Source organism: Cetorhinus maximus, chromosome 22 (genome assembly GCF_964194155.1).
Source record: "Cetorhinus maximus chromosome 22, sCetMax3.hap1.1, whole genome shotgun sequence".
NCBI lineage: Eukaryota > Metazoa > Chordata > Chondrichthyes > Lamniformes > Cetorhinidae > Cetorhinus > Cetorhinus maximus.
Genome location: NC_135900.1, coordinates 50,878,058 through 50,894,415, shown reverse-complemented (window position 1 = coordinate 50,894,415; position 16,358 = coordinate 50,878,058). Strand labels below are relative to the sequence as shown.

At 41.7% G+C, this 16,358-nt stretch overlaps 1 protein-coding gene across 3 annotated transcripts in view; it reads right to left on the bottom strand.

The window, feature by feature from the left end:
• Positions 1 to 16,358, bottom strand: part of LOC144696691 (protein FAM118A-like) — a 75,131-nt gene that overhangs the window by 42,068 nt on the left and 16,705 nt on the right. For all 3 annotated transcript variants that reach the window (XR_013580226.1, XM_078568293.1, XM_078568294.1), the window contains exons 4-6: positions 12,053 to 12,305; positions 5,735 to 5,956; positions 859 to 987 (exon numbers count right to left, since the gene is read on the bottom strand). Coding sequence is in view for 2 of the 3 variants with exons in the window: in XM_078568293.1 (XP_078424419.1) it covers positions 859 to 987; positions 5,735 to 5,956; positions 12,053 to 12,305 (604 nt within the window). In the remaining variant the exon portion in view is untranslated. The remainder of the gene's footprint in view (positions 1 to 858; positions 988 to 5,734; positions 5,957 to 12,052; positions 12,306 to 16,358) is intronic.

Here is a 16,358-nt window from a genome sequence, read left to right as displayed (position 1 = left end):
GGTCACGCACCATCCTGACATGGAACTATATCACTGTTCCTTCAATTGCTGGATCAAAATTCTGGAACTCCCCTCTAATAGCACTATGCGTGTACCTACACCCATGAACCACAGCAGTTCAAGTAGGCGGCTCACCACAACCTTCAGAGAGCAATTAGTGGCGGGACAATAAATGCTTGTCAGAAACATTCACATCCCCTGGACAAATATTATTAAAAACATGCTGAATCCAAGCTAGGCACCAAGGAAGAGTAGTCTGAACTGATGGGCTATTGTAAGACACTACTAAAAAGGTGTATTTTGTCCATATTTTTAATTGTGTGAATCATTCCTGAAGCATCAGTTTAGCCTATAAAAGTGGTCTAAGATGGGAAATTATCTGTCATCCGGGTTGACAGAAGATGGACTGGGCATCCTACATATTCCTACAAATAAATTACTGCCATCAGGTTAGTTATTAGTTCTGGGCTCTGCTAATCCAAATATGGCAAAGGATTTTAAAAAATTAAATTGGCTTCTGTTATGATGTTGGTATTAAGGAAACTATCAGCAAAAATATGTTGAAAAAATTTAACATGTAACAAGGACCACTAATTGATAATTTATAAGTTAATTGTGAATGAGACACATTGCATATATACCCTTCCCATTTGTATTTATCAAGGTAATAATACTGAGGCTATCTGCCATACTGTCACCAAGAATTCCTTACCCATTTCTGGAGGAATGCCTGGCAATTGCTTGCTGTTACTTTCACATAATTATTAACACTTGTTTATAAATGTTTCATTATTCATTTATATTCCTTTGAAAACATTTTCAGTAAAATGTTAATTTAGAAGTTAAATCAATGCCTACCATCAAATCTTGATCATGCATTACATCCTTGTATCCTGATGGGTCCAATACCAGGCCACAGGGATCTGTGAATAGTCCATGTATATGAAGGACACTGTATTTTTGTAGACCTCTGGCCCACTGAACCACCTACAAAAGCACAAAGAGTCTGCAAATTAAATCAGTGAGAAAATAACGCAGGATCACTGACTACATTTTCCTTCATAACTGACAATTTTAATAGTTGTAAAGCTATTGAGAAAATCCTGAGGATACAAGGGTGCTATATAAACACAGTGCAAAATTGGGACCAGTCATGCCCACTGTTTGAGCACTAAGCATGTCATTGAGGGAGCAAAATGGTATCTGATAGCAACACACATTTCTGCCTCAAATCATGCCAGACACCGTCTTAGTGAAGACATTAGCACATGTGCAGCTAACGTCTGCTGAATGCATGCAGAGCAAGCAAAACATGATTTCAAGTAGTTTGTGATATTGATTTGACCCAAACCGTGCCACTTTGGAGCTCGGCGCTCCAGCTAATGCCCTCACAAAGTTTAACAGCTGAACATACCTTACGCAGCAGAAAGGACTCCACACTAATGCTGGATCAACTACTTAGGTCAGTTGCTGGTTGATTTCTTCTGGTTGTTGCTACAATGGTATAAATGTTTCATTTCCACAGTTGTTCAAAGTTGTAAAAGTCTACACAGAGTGATATGGCAGGTACTGAAGGACCTTTTCCTAACTGCTGAAGAACTTTTTCCTGACTTCAAGGTTTCCCCAAACCAACTGCTTCCTCTCCCCTTGGAATACAGCATGACTGGAAGAATAAGCAAAGGCCACACAAAGCAGGATAAGCCACTAGAAGAATAAAGAATAGGAGGGCAGAAGGACTCACAGCAGGAAGCCACGCCCAAGGGTGCTCAGCAAGCAATTACCCACCCGGAACCTCAGCGAGGAACAGTGTGGAAAACATCTGCACATCAATAGGATGCTCTCACTGAAATTTGCCACCTACTGCACCCACAGCCACAACCTCAACCTCAGAAGAGGGCAAAGCTGATGGCTGCAAATTTGACTGTGGTGATGAACCTTTCTGTGAGTTTTCCTTACAGGTTGGAATTAGAGATATTTGCAACATCTCTTCATTTGCTACTGCATAAGGAAGGTCACTAAGGCAGAGCAAGCACATGGATTTGCTGGGACCGCAGGCTTCACTAAAGTGCAGGGTTGTTATTGATTGCAAGCATGTCACTTTGCAAATGCCACATATCAACTGTGCTGTACATCAGAACCAAAAGGAATTCCACTCCCTCAACATTCAGCTGGTGTATGAACAACTGATGCAAGTCAATGCCTGGTGCCCTGACTGCAGTCACGACTTCATTCTGTGTTAGTCCATTGTGCCATATACATTTGACCACCATGGCAACCAATGGGTGGCTACTGGGCGATAAGGGCTATCTGCTGACAACATGGCTCATAATTCCAGTGTGCAACCAACACATGTGCGCAGCATGCATACAATGAAAACCATGTTGCCTTACATAATGTGATGGAGCAGGCGACTAGATGCTGAAACATCAACTTCACAGCCTGGATTGCTCGGGAGCACTCCTTCAGTACTCGGCAGAGTGGGTGTCAAAATATATGATCTTCTGCAACATGCAGCACAACCTTGCCATCAAGAGGGGGCAGCCCTCGCCACCAAATACACAGTAATCAGCTGAGGATCTGGAGTAGGAGCAAGAGGAAAGGAGCAGGCAACCTACAAAATGCCAGCCTATCTGCGAAGAGCTAACTTGAGTGAGATACCAGTAACCACAGTCCTAATTCCCCATTCTCCAATAGTCCTGAGCATTAACTTCCCTCTGTCATTGGCTATTACAGCAACCACTTGCTAGAACGCCAAAACACAGTTTTCAAACCAAATGTATCAATTAAATCGTGCCATACTGCATTGAAACATAAACTAATCACCTTTACATATTCCCTTTGTTCTCATCTTCAGTGTGCTTTTGCCTATCCTAATGCTTCCACACAGTGTAACCCTCATGGCTGGTGGAAGGCTGCAGATGGCCTTGGAGGTCGACCTCAAGCAGCCCAGTTGCACACTGCACCACCTCAGTTTATGCAGCAGCAGTTTGAGTTGGCTGGTGACAGGCACCAGCAAGGGCAGTGGCAGGGTGGGAGGACCAAAGCTCCCTTCCCGAGGGAGGGCAGTAGATTTGTATTCCATGAAGCCACTGCCACTCTCTCTGGGCAACATTTCAGTCATCCTAGTAATTAGAGTGCTGATTGCTGGACTGCACTGACACCCCGCAAACCTCTATGAATGCTGCAATCCATTGCTTCATTGGCAACAAGCTGACCTTGCATGACAGTAAGCTAAGGTTCCACGCAGCAATCAGACATTGGGTGGCTGCTGTTTGTGCAATGGAAGTTGCAAACGAAGCTATCAGACACTGCTTCATAGTTGGGTCCACAGTGTGCAAAGAAAGTTGGCCACCATCGTCATCATTTTGGCAATCCATCATGTTGAGGATGATTCTTCCTTGCATATGGGGCTGGGTGGAAATGAGATATCGGTGTTGACTGTTGGTTCACAGGTGGCTTATGAGCTCTATCTTAGCCCTGCGGGTTCTCCCACATTGAGGATATTGGTTGCTGGCAATATCTCTCCGCAGCTGCTCTTGTTGATTGGAAGGTCTTGACATCATTTTTGATGGTGAGTTGCCATTCAGGTCTTGAGTGGGCATCCACTTCCAATGAGCTGATGTTAATGGAGCAGGCATCTATACTTGGCACGTCTGTAACCTTGAGGACGCTCATGTTTGTTCTTTTGTCTTCCCACTTGATTTGCAAGATCCTTATAAGGCAGTGTTGATGCTGCTGTTCTAGGATCTTGATATGGAATCCAGAAGTTATCCAAGCTTCAGCACTGTAGAGAAGCTTGGGAGAACCACTGCCTGATAGACTTACTAACCACCACTTCCACGTTGGAAAGAATGGACTCCAAGGTCTGTACAAAGGCCTGTGCCAAGTTGGTGCTGGACTCCTCCAAGCTTCTTGACATTGAATGCAAGCTTTTCAGTGTTTGGGCCCTTGGATCGTGAGTAGAGGGGAAGTAAAGGGGCAGGTGTTGCACCTTCTGCGGTTGCATGGGAAGGTGCCGTGGGAGGGGGTTGAGGAGTAGGGGGTGATAGAGGAGTGGACCAGGGTGTCCTGGAGGGAACGATCCCTGCGGAATGCCGCCAGGCGGGGTGAAGGGAAGATGTGTTTGATGGTGGCATCATGCTGGAGTTGGCGGAAATGGCGGAGGATGATCCTTTGAATGCGGAGGCTGGTGGGGTGATAAATGAGGACAAGGGGGACCCTATCACGTTTCTGGGAGGGAGGGGAAGGTGTGAGGGCGGATGCGCGGGAGATGGGCCGGACACGGTTGAGGGCCCTGTCAACCACCGTGGGTGGAAAACCTCGGTTAAGGAAGAAGGAAGACATGCCAGAGGAACTGCTTTTGAAAGTGGCATCATCAGAACAGATGCGATGGAGGCGAAGGAACTGAGAGTATGGGATGGAGTCCTTACAGGAAGCGGGGTGTGAGGAGCTGTAGTCGAGGTAGCTGTGGGAGTCGGTAGGCTTGTAATGGATATTGGTGGACAGTCTATCACCAGAAATTGAGACAGAGAGCTCAAGGAAGGGAAGGGAAGTGTCAGAGATGGACCATGTGAAAATGATGGAGGGGTGGAAATTGGAAGCAAAATTAATAAATTTTTCCAGGTCCAGACGAGAGCATGAAGCAGCACCAAAGCAATCATTGATGTACCGGAGAAAGAGATGTGGGAGGGGGCCGGAGTAGGACTGGAACAAGGAATGTTCCACATACCCCATAAAGAGACAGGCATAACTGGGGCTCTCATGCCCACATGTCCGTCCTTGGTCTGCTGCATTGTTCCAGTGAAGCTCAACGCAAACTGGAGGAACAGCACCTCATCTTCCAATTAGGCACTTTACAGCCTTCCGGACTGAATATTGAGTTCAACAATTTTAGATCATGAACTCTATCCTCCATCCCCACCCACTTTCCGATCCCCCCTTTTTTTTCCTACTAATTCATATAGATTTTTCTTTTCCCACCTATTTCCATTATTTTTAAATGTATTTCCATCCATTGTTTTATCTCTGCCTTTTAGCCTATTTCGATTCCTTCACCCCACCCCCACTAGGGCTATCTGTACCTTGCTTGTCCTGCTTTCTACCCTTAATTAGCACATTCCTTAGATAATATCACCACCTTCAACACCTCTTTGTTCTTTTGTCTGTGACATCTTTTGGTTATCTCCACCTATCACTGGCCCTCTATCCAGCTCTACTTGTCCCACCACCCCCCTTAAACCAGCTTATATTTCACCTCTCTCTATTTTTACTTAGTTCTGTTGAAGATTCATACGGACTCGAAACGTTAACTGTGTTCCTCTCTGATAGAACTCGGGATCTCTGTTTTAAAAATAAGGGGCCGTTCATTTAAGGCAGAGATGAGCAGAATTTTTTTCTCTTAGAGGGTTGAGAGTCTTTGGAATTCTCTTCCTCAAAAAACAGTGGAAGTAGAGTCTTTGAATATTGTCAAGGCACAGCCAGATAGATTCTTGATTAACAAGGGGGTGAAAGGTTATTGGGCGTTGGCAGGAATATGGGGTTGAGGTTATATTCAGATCAGCCATGATCTTATTGAATGGTGGAGCAGGCTCAAGGGGCTGAGTGGCCTACTCCTGCTCCTAATTTGTATATATGTATATTTTTGGTCACTTCCTGTAGCTCTCACTGCAAGATACATTTAAAGAGGTGATTTTGTGGCTAGTAAAGACAATCCCATAATTTTCATTTTACAAACCTTGTCCTTGCACTTCAAATCTACAGATTCCATCGGTTTGCCTTGTTGTTGGCCAAAGATCTCAAGCAGGTTATCATAGTTTGTGGTGAGAACCATTGTTCCCCGATCCATAAGTTGGAGAATAGCATCCAAGAGCATGGGATTCTGAATGTGACAGTTAAGATTATCAAACACTTCCATCAGACAATCCTGGAAGAAATTTGGCTTTGTATCTCCAGTGCGCTATAAAGAAAATAGAAAAAAATTAACACTGCAGGAAACTGAGCCAAAGTACACCACATCAATGCTCACAAATGACAGATAGTTGCTTATTTCGTATGGGGCAGACAAGAGTAAGAACTAAGTTCCAAGAATCATCTTCAAGTCTTTGCTTTTAAAATTCACAGGAACTTGGCCATCTAATTTTATACAGTAATGTACAGAATACATCGTAGTGCAACTAAAGAGCCAGTAAGTATAAAAAGTCAATTAACATTAATTTAACTGTTTGCTTTGTCTGATCGTTAAATTTGTGTCATCACCAAATTTCAAGATTATGTTCCCTATACTCAAGTCCAAATAGTCTATACATATATGAAGAACAAAACCAAATCCAGCACCGATTTGAGGGATGCAGCACTTCCAACCCATTGCCAGTGTGAATCTCTACTCTATTTTCTGTCTGTCAACAACATTCCATCCAAGTATAACATTTCCTTTTCCAGTATGTGCTTGAATCTTACTAAAAAGCTTCTTTGTGGTGCCATATCCTGAAAGTACATCTTTTCAATATCCATACATATTACATCTAATGTATTCTCCACATCAGCCACCTCTTCAAACAACTTAAATTTATCAAACACGAATTGCCTCTAAAATCTCTACTCACTGTCCTTGATTTGCCATGCATCCTATTAGCAGCATTCTTTATCATGATCATTAACTACTTTTCCTTATATTTTTTCCTGCAGCTTGTACATATCAAAATACTTCATTTTTTTTTAGATACTGAAAATCAATCACTTATCCCCAACACCTCATGCAGTCCCTTATGAGATAAGATATAAAACACTTAATTTTGTCTTAGGGGCTCAAAAAACAAAAATCACCTTTACAGGAATTTATATTTACATAGCACCTTTAATGTAATGAAATGTCCCAAGGCACTTCACAGGAGCATTATAAGATAAAGTATGATACTGAGCCACATAAGGAGAATTAGGTCAGACTACAAACTTGGTCAGAGCTAAGTTTTAAGGAGCATCTTAAAGGAGAAAAGAAAGGTAGAGAGGTAGAGAGGTATTCCAGAGTCTAGGGGCCTAGGCAACTGAAGGCACGGCCACAAAAGGTAGAGCAATTAAAAGCAGGGTTGCACAAGAGGCCAGGATTGGAAGAGTGCACATATCTCAAAAGGGTTATTGGGCTGGAGGAGATTTCAGATATATGGAGGGGTGAGGCCATGGAGGGATTTGAAATGTTAAAATTGAGACATTGCTTGACCAAGAGCCAACGTGGGTCAGCAAGCACAGGGGTGATAGAGGAATGAGACTTGCCACAAGTTAAGACATGGGCAGCTGAGTTTGGATAACGTCAAGTTTTCAGGGTGTAGGATGTGGGAGTTCAGCCAGGAATGCATTGGAATAGTTGACTCTACAGATAGCAAAAGTATGAATGAGGGTTTCAGCAGTAGATGAGTTGGGACAGGGACAAAGTCAAGCAATGTTATGGAGGTGGAAATATGTAGTTGGAAGCTTATCTTGGGATCAAATACGACACCAAAGTTGTGAACAGACAGGCTTAATTTCAGACTGTTGGCAGGGAGAGAGATGGAGTTGTAGCTATGGACGAGTTTAGAGAGCGAGCTCGAAAACAATGGTTTGTCTTCCCACTACTTAATTGGAGGAAATTTCTGCACTTCCAAAACAGGATGTCGGATAAGCAGTCCGATAATTGAGCAACAGTGGAGGAGTTGTGAGTTGTAGTGGTGAGGGAGAGCTGGATGGTGTCAGAGTATACGTGAAAACTAATGTTCTGTTTGATGTCATTGAGGGGCAGCATATAGATAAGAAATAGGAGTGGGCAGCGGCAAGGATAAATCCTCAGGGCACATTAGAGGTAACAATGCAGGAGCAGGAAGAAAAGTCACTGCAACTAATTCTCTTGCTCCAATTAGATAAGCAAGAATGGAACCAGGTGAGAACAGTCCCCCCCCTAGCTGGACAGTAGTGAAGAGGCATTGGAGGAGGCTGGCGTGGTCAATTGTGTCAGAGGCAGGTCGAGAAGGACAAGGATGGAAAGTTTATCTTTGTCACAGTTACATAGGATGTCATTTGTGGTAGCAGCAGAAACCTGATGGGAGCGATTCAAACATGGAGTTCTAGGAAAGATGGGAACAGATTTGGGAGGCAATTACACATTTAAGGACTCAACTCACCTTTCATTTTTTTTCCAATAATGAAAGCTTTTCTGAACTACAGTTTTCAAAACTTTAACATAGCATGTGAAGTGTTTCCAAACTTTCAGTGATAATTTGTTTTACTTATCTACATTTTTTTAAACCAAGTACTCGCCATTGGTTTCAGTGCCATACATAGTGATAATCCAGATAACTTTTGATTAACTACTACATACAGCTTGGATCACCACCACTGATCCACATTCTGCAGTAATACTCATTTATCAACAATTGATAGTTTTTAGCACCAATGTGCATTGCCACACTTCTTCAGTGTTAAACAGTATCTGCCAATCACCTACATTCATCCAACTCATTACTGCCTTTCATATTTTATCTAATGCTCAGAATATCATTCAACATGGTATCCAGAAGTTTTAATTTAACATTTTGCTATAAAGATTAATGAAGAAACAAAAATCTGTTCTATATATTGTGTCCATATAATACAAAAAAAAGTATTTTACACTTTTCTAAAGCACAATGTCATGGGACATTGACCGGTAGCTCAGGAAAAATCTTAGATTTGCATGCATTTTTTGCCTACTTCCCGTAAATTTTTGCAACACTTCTTTGAAGACTTTTTCCCCAATATCCTCTCAGGGAAAGAGACCTAGAACACAAGGCAGAAGTGGGAGCTGGGATGAGAGTACAACAGAGCAGCGGTGAGACAGCAGAGAATAATCAACAGAGTCAGACTGGGAAAGGGGTAGAGAGCCAAGGGAGGGCACCAGAGCAGTGGAGTTAGGGCCAACTACATGCGCCAGAGTGGGGGGGGGTGGGGAGTCAAGAGTGCACGTCAGAGCAGGGGAAAAAGGGCAAGAGCACGTGCCAGAGTGGAAGAGGTGGGGAGCCTAGAGGGCAGTGCACTGCAGGATTAGGGAGGGTATGGGAAGCCAAGGGAGCATACCAGAGCAGTAAGATTATAGGGTGCGAGGGAGGGCAAAGAGAAAGAGATTTTTGAGGATGGGGTTATCAGATATCAGAGAAAATAGACAGTAACTAAGTAGAGTAACAATATCAACTAACGTGGGGGTAGGAAGGAAACTAGGCAGGAGTTTGGTGGGAGGAGGGTGAAAGGAGCAGACAGGAAGAGCCATGCACTAGATAAGCCCAGAGGAGAGATAGGAGAAAAACTAGGCAAAGATGCAAATAAAAACAGTAAATGCTGGAAATAGACAGCAAGTCAGGTAAAAAATTTGGAGAAACAGAGTTAACATTTCAACCTTCTGTCAGAACTGATGACCTTCTATCAGAACTGGGAAATATCAGAAATGTAATAGGTCTTAAGCAAGTGAAAGGAGGAAGGGTGAAAATAAAACAAAAGGGAAGGTCTGTGATAGGGTGAAAGACAGGATACATTAAATGTCAAAAGAGTTGGTAGTGCAAGGGCAAAGGGAATGGTAATAGGACAAGTAAAGAAATAAAAGATGTCTTTAGAGGTGGTGTAAAGGGCAGAATGATGAACAACTCCTGTCTGAAAGCAAAAACTAGGAGAAAATGAGAGCAAAACCAAAACCTGCAAAGAAAAAGGAAACAAAATAGGGGCACAGATTACAGTCTGAAGTTGTTGAACTCATATGTTGAGTCCAGAAGGCTAAAGAATGCCTAATTGAAATTTGAGCTGCTGTTCCTTAAACTTATGTTGAGCTTCATTGGAACGTTGCAAGAGACAAAGAACAGTGGGTCAGTGTCAAAGTGCAGAATTAAAATGCCAGACGGCTGGAAGTTTGGGGTCATGCCTGCTGAGTGAAAGGAGGTGCTCTGCAAAGCAGTAACACAATCTGCGTTCCATCCTCCCATTATAGAGCAGGCTACACTGTGAGCATCAAATTCCATATACCGAATTGAATGAAGTACACATAAATTTCTGTTTCACCCAGAAGGAATGTTTGGAGCTTTGGATAGTGAGGAGAAAGGAGATAAAAGGACAGTTGGTACAACTCCCACGCTTGCATGGATAGTGCCCTGGGAAGCAAAGAGGGGTGTTGGGGTGATGAAGATTAGACCAGGATGTCACAGAGACACTGGTCCATTCAAAATTCTGAAAGGAGAGGGAAGGGAGAAGACGTATTTGGTGATGGAATATAGAGGCTGGTGGGGTAGAAGATGAGGACAAGGGAAACCCTAACATCTTTCTGGGAGGGAGCAGAAAAGGTGAGAGCAAAAAAGTGCGGGAAATGGGACGCATGCGGTTGACGGCAAACCTCAGTTGATGAAAAGAAAGATGTATCAGAAGCATTGGTGTGGAAGGTTGCACCTTCAGAACAGATGTGACAGAGATGGAGAAAGGGAGAATGAAAGAGTCCTTACAGAAAGCACAATGTGAGGAAATGAGTCAAGATAGCTGTGGGAGTCAATGGGCTTTATAATAAATATTGGTCGATAGCCTATGCCTAGAAATGGAGACAGATGACGTCCGGGAAAGGAAGGGAAGAATCGGACATTGACCATTTAAGGGTGAGAGAAGGGTGGAAATTGGAAGTCTAGTTGAAGAAGTTTTCTGGTTCAGGACAAGAACAGGAAGTGGCACTGATATAGTACCGTGAAAAAAAGGGAGGATACTGAATAGGACCAGAACAAAAAAATTCCAACATATTCTACAAAAGGCAGGGCTAACTAGGACCCATGCGGATACCCATTGCAACACTTTAATTTGGAGGAACTGAGTGGAATTAAAGTAGAAGTTATTCAATAGGGGAACAAGTTTAGCCAGGTGAAGGGAGGTGGTGGTGGATGGAGACAGGTTGGCTTTCCATTCAAGGAAGAAGCATAGAGCCCACAGATTGTCCTGGTGGGAGATGGAGAGATTGGACGTCCATGGTTGGAAGAGTCACGGGTGTACTTTGACCAGCAACTGCTGGTTCTAAACAGAGAGCACTGAAAGAGTCACAGATGTAGGCGGGAAGAGATTGTACAAGGGGAGACAAAAGATAAAGTCAGGATAGGAAGCAAGCAGTTCAGTAGAATGGGAAAAGGCTGAAACGGTAGGTCTACCAGAGCAGTCTTGTTTGTGGATCTTGGGAAGGAGGTAGAAACAGGCTCTTCAAAGTTATGGAATGACGAGGCTAGAGATCATGGAAGTGAGATCTACAGAGCAGATGAGATCATTGACAGACCCCAATGATAGTTTGATGTTCGGTTGTGAGGTTAAGTAGGAGGAAATATCGGAAGGTCTGCAAAAATGTCAGTTCTGGGCTTGGGTTGTAGAGGACCTTAAGGGAATTCTGGCTTGGTTGGCTGAGAGAAAGGAAGGAAGTTGCAGCAGCAACTGAATGGACGGTCTCAATCTTAGTGACAAAGTAGTCTATGAGCACCTCACACTTGTTGCTGGAGGTGGGGGTGGAGGTGGCAGGGAAGGATAGTTTAAGAACAGGGTCTGTTGTGGGGGAAGAAAAGTCAAGGCTTATTTTTGCATTCCAGGATATTTCTAGAATAGTAACCAGCACTGAGCATCAAAAAAGAGACTGTATGATGAATGGAGTGGCTAAGAGGTGCGGTTCTAATTTTATGACAAAAGCTCACAATGTGAAGCTGTACTACACCAAAATGTATAATCCTGACACAGGATATCAAAACCATCTGAACTATTTTGCTCCCCAACAGCCCTTGATCAACACATAATTCACACAAAATGAAATTTAAATTCATCTAGTAATTTTGGGTTAGCTGTTCTCAAATAGTTTCAAAAAGTTCTGAAATCCAAAAAAAAAACTGACCTGTTTTTCGAAATGTTTGAAGCACCTGCAAATTGCAACTCTTTGGTTTATTCTTTTGCTCAAACACCAAATATGTAAATATCAGTTGTACATCTAAGCTTGCAGGCATTTGTCTGAAACATGGGAACATTTTACTTTGTAGCTCAAAACAATATTGAGTTTTACCGGTGACATTTTCCGGATTAGATCATGGGCAAGCACAAGAAGGTCACGATCTTCTGTTACTTTATGACGGAACTCCATAATATCAGAAGGATGAAGCACCTCCAGATCTTCAGCTGCATTGATTACCGCTTCGATACAACTTCGCCATGAGCACAGCGCAGGTACATGTGGAGCAACAGCAGCACTCACTCCTGTTCCAATCACCAACAGCAACTCACAAGGCTCCTTTCGGGTCAGACTTTTCAGGAATTTCCTTCAGAGTGTAGGCAACAAAGAAAGTTAAACTCGAAACAATTTCCATTGTGTTCCTCATTCTCTGAAGCTCAATATACAGAAATAAATATTCTGTCACCCACTGCATAAAACTACTTATGTCAGGAAATAAAATAATGTATTATATTTAATTTATTGTAAAATAGTGGTGTGTGTGTGACTAAATTGGAATAAAGGCAACTGGCCTGAAGGCTTTGATGTGAACATGGGGGAAGTTTAAAATGTAAGGTGTAAAAGGACATTTGCATTTTTAAATAAACCAGGCTAGATTGATTTCAAAAGAAGGTGTGAAATGTGTCACTTAACCAAGTGAAGTTCAGACACAATGTGTTTATTTCTTCCAAAGATTACTGGTAAAACTTAGTACTTTGAGAGATTGTTATTATCAGGAAGGTAAAGTCCAAAGACATAGCGAAACAATGGGAATTTGCATTCAAAGGGGAAAATATGTATACAGGAGCGAAGGCTATGTGTAAGGGTTAGGCATTTTAGAATTTAACAAGTGTGAAAAGTCTTCAACATCTACACCTTAAGCTGCTGTCTACAAAGTACTGAAGTTAAGATGACTCACTTTGAATTGGATTGTCAGGGTATCATGTTTCTTTGCCTGGGTCTTTTAAAATCTATGTGCCTTACTGTTGCCTTAACGATGGTGCAACTGGGAGTCACATTAAGTAAGGGATTTAGAAATGATTATAGTAGTAATTTGTAGACATGCGTATGTGCTTAAAAATCATCTCTCATTAATAAATGTTTCATCTAGTTTTGTAGAAACTTAAGACTTGGTGGTCTTGCTACTACTGAATTCAAGGCACGCATCTCGAAATTTATGCAAATTGAAAAACAAGATGTGGCAGTTGTTTCACATTTCTCTCTGGGATTTGAACAACTCAGCATTTACCATCGGCTGTGCTGTAACAATTTGGTCCATTATTACTTTAAAAATTTTATCAGCTGAAAATAACAACCACAATCTGACTGTTGCTTCAGTTTTTTGTTAGCATAAATTATAAATGGAAACCTCTTGTGCATTATTCTGCCCAGTTTATCTATCGATAAGCCTCCAATTTTGTTTGAGACTTGATGGAAACCCCAGTCTAGACGATACATTTTGAAATCAATAGCTTTGGTATTGATCCAGTTTAATTTTCGACAGGGATTCATTTTTTCTTCTTGTTGAAGAGCTTAAATATTTACTAATTTGACACTGAAGGTCACCTTAAATTAGAGGAACATAATTAAATTATGTTATGTTGGTGTATTAATCCTCATTTCTAGATGTTTAACAGTAGGCACTTCAAATGGAGGTCTTATTTATGTGTTACCATTATCTTGAAACTTGGATTTTGTTTGAGAAAATTGAAGCAACTAACGTTTAAGGTTTATAAGGGTCACGGTGCAAAAAAATGCTGGTCATTTGACCACGCTTGACATATCTTAAAGCTACTTCAATGTAATAATTTGAAAGTCAAGAAAAAACACACATTCCACAGTGTCAATTTTACTTTTATAAATCCAGATGCTGTGTTCATGGCAACAATTATGCAGTAGCTTAGACATTGAAAGCATCCAAATATGCTTCATTAATAATGACTGGAAGTATTACTCAGCCAGGAGCAGAGAAATAAGGAAATTAATATGTTTCTAACATATTCAGCAGGATTTCATTTTTTAGCGAACGATCGATAAAATGTTGGGTTTTGAAAACATTTTTGTAAAAGAGGTCGAGAAGTAAGAGACTACAAATGGTGGGGCAAACAGGAAAAAGGAATTAACAAAAAATCACAATCAGGGGAGCAAAGCATTTGGGAGGGGTGATAGAAATGTAGGAATTTACAAGGATTGATTGGAACATGGCAATGAAGAAGTTTATGGACCAGGTTGAGGATATTCAATTGGATACCTTAAAGGACAATGAGCTCATGGAAGCTAGTAAGGATGATTTGAGACTGAATGACAAAACATGAGTGGTTGAGTTTTATATAACAGGAGAAAAAATACAAAGTGTTTTTGTCGGGTGCCTGTATCTCAAGCAGAAAATGTGACTAACTTGTTGAGCACATGTCCTTCAGGCAATGCTTACTTATTTCATGCCCAATTGTCGATCTGACTTTGCAAAACCTTAAGCCACCACTTTCAGCTCCCATATAAACTCTGTTCCTTTGCCACTGATTTGTGTCCCTGCCCTGCCATCTGGCAAAGTCATAATTTTCAGCCCTTGCTATAAACACGATTCTCTTGACATCAACTCTGACCCCTTCTTGAGACACCTGCTCAGGCTGACCAAAACTGAGGTTCAAACTCCATTACCAAAGCCACATTTTTCCATCTCTAGAGTTTTACCTGCCTCTGCCACTACCCCTTTGTTGCAGGAATTTTTATCTAAGCTTTGCCACCTGTCGGTTCAACCTTGTCCAAATTCAACCATCCAAGGGCATTCCAGCACTGTTTGCTGTCCCATCACTCCTGTCAATGATGGCCTATATTAGCTCCCTGTCCCCCACAATATTAAACTTAAGATCTTTATCATCAAAATCACAAGATAATTATGGATGAGAAAGGCATTCAACTCAAGTTAGTTCATCGATCCTTAGTCCTCTTACTTCAAAATCACTTGAAATATGCAGTGTTTTCTCAAGATCTCAGGGCATCCCAAAACACTTTACAGCCAATTAAGTGCTTTTGAGCTGTTGTAACATAGGGAATGCCTATTCGAACAAAAGAAGGTTCCACAAGCAGAAATGTGACAAGTAAATCACCTGTTTTAGGAATATTGGTTGAAAGATATACCTGGTCAAGACACTAGGGGGGAACTCCCCTGAAAATAGTGCCATGGGATCATCTGTGTTCATCTGAAAGGAATGGTTGGAGCCTCAGTCTAACATCTCATCTGAAAGACAGCACCTCCGACATTACAGCACTCCCCCTGTACTGCACTGAAGTGCCAGCCATGATTATGTGCTCAAGTCTCTGTAATGGGTTTTGAACCCACAACTAGCAACTTTAAAGTAGTAAAACATCCTAATGCTTCACCGGATCATTATCAAAGAAAACTTGACACCAAGCCACCAAGGAGATACATATTCGGGCAGGTGATCAAAAGCTTGGTCAAAGAGAAAGGTTTTAAGGAGAATCTTAAAGGAGGAAGGAGAGATAGAGTGACAGAGAAATTTAGGGAAGATATTTCAGAGCTTAGGGCCTGACCAGCTGAAGGCAAAGCTGCCAATAGTGGAGTGATTAAAATTTAAGATGCTCAAGAGGCAAGAATGGAAGGCTTGCAGGACTAGAGGAAGTTACAGAGATGAGGTGGGGTGAGGCCATGGAGGAATTTGAAAAAGGGATGAGAATTTTAAAATCTAGGCATTGCCTTAGCAGAAATTAATGTAGGTCAGCAAGCACATGGGTCATGGATGAACTGGACTTAGTGCGAGTTAGGACATGAGCGGCAGGGGTTTGAAATGGTCTGAAGTTTACAGAAGGTTAAAAATGGGAAGCTGACCAAGAGTGTGTTGGATGACTCAGGGTTGTGAGCGCTACCGCATGAGCCATGGCTGATAATTCATATTTTTAGCACTAAATTTCTATGTTATCTATCGTGCTTAATTTAAATGATTGGATCTCATCTGACCTGTACATTTTAACTGGCAACCTCAAAATGGCAAGAAATAGGTTTGTAAGCTACTTAACACAATCAATGCCATTGCTTTAAATTGATTTCCAATAACCCTGCACCTAATTGTAGAAATAACAAAGGTGTGGAAGATTGTGCTCTCCTCCCCATGAGCATTCAAACCAAACTATCTACTTAGGGGCATCTTATGTAAAAGCTTAGAGTAAATCAGCACACAAGATAATTTTAACAATTTCTCTGATTTGCTGCTGGAGATTAGGAAAAATTTTCCAAAGCCATGACACCGATAAGCAGCCTCATTAATCACAAATCTTATGTACTGCACATAAATTTTTATAATTTGAAGTGAATAGTCTGAAAAATTATGGGCAGTGCATATCAAATATCAGCAGGGGTGGGAGG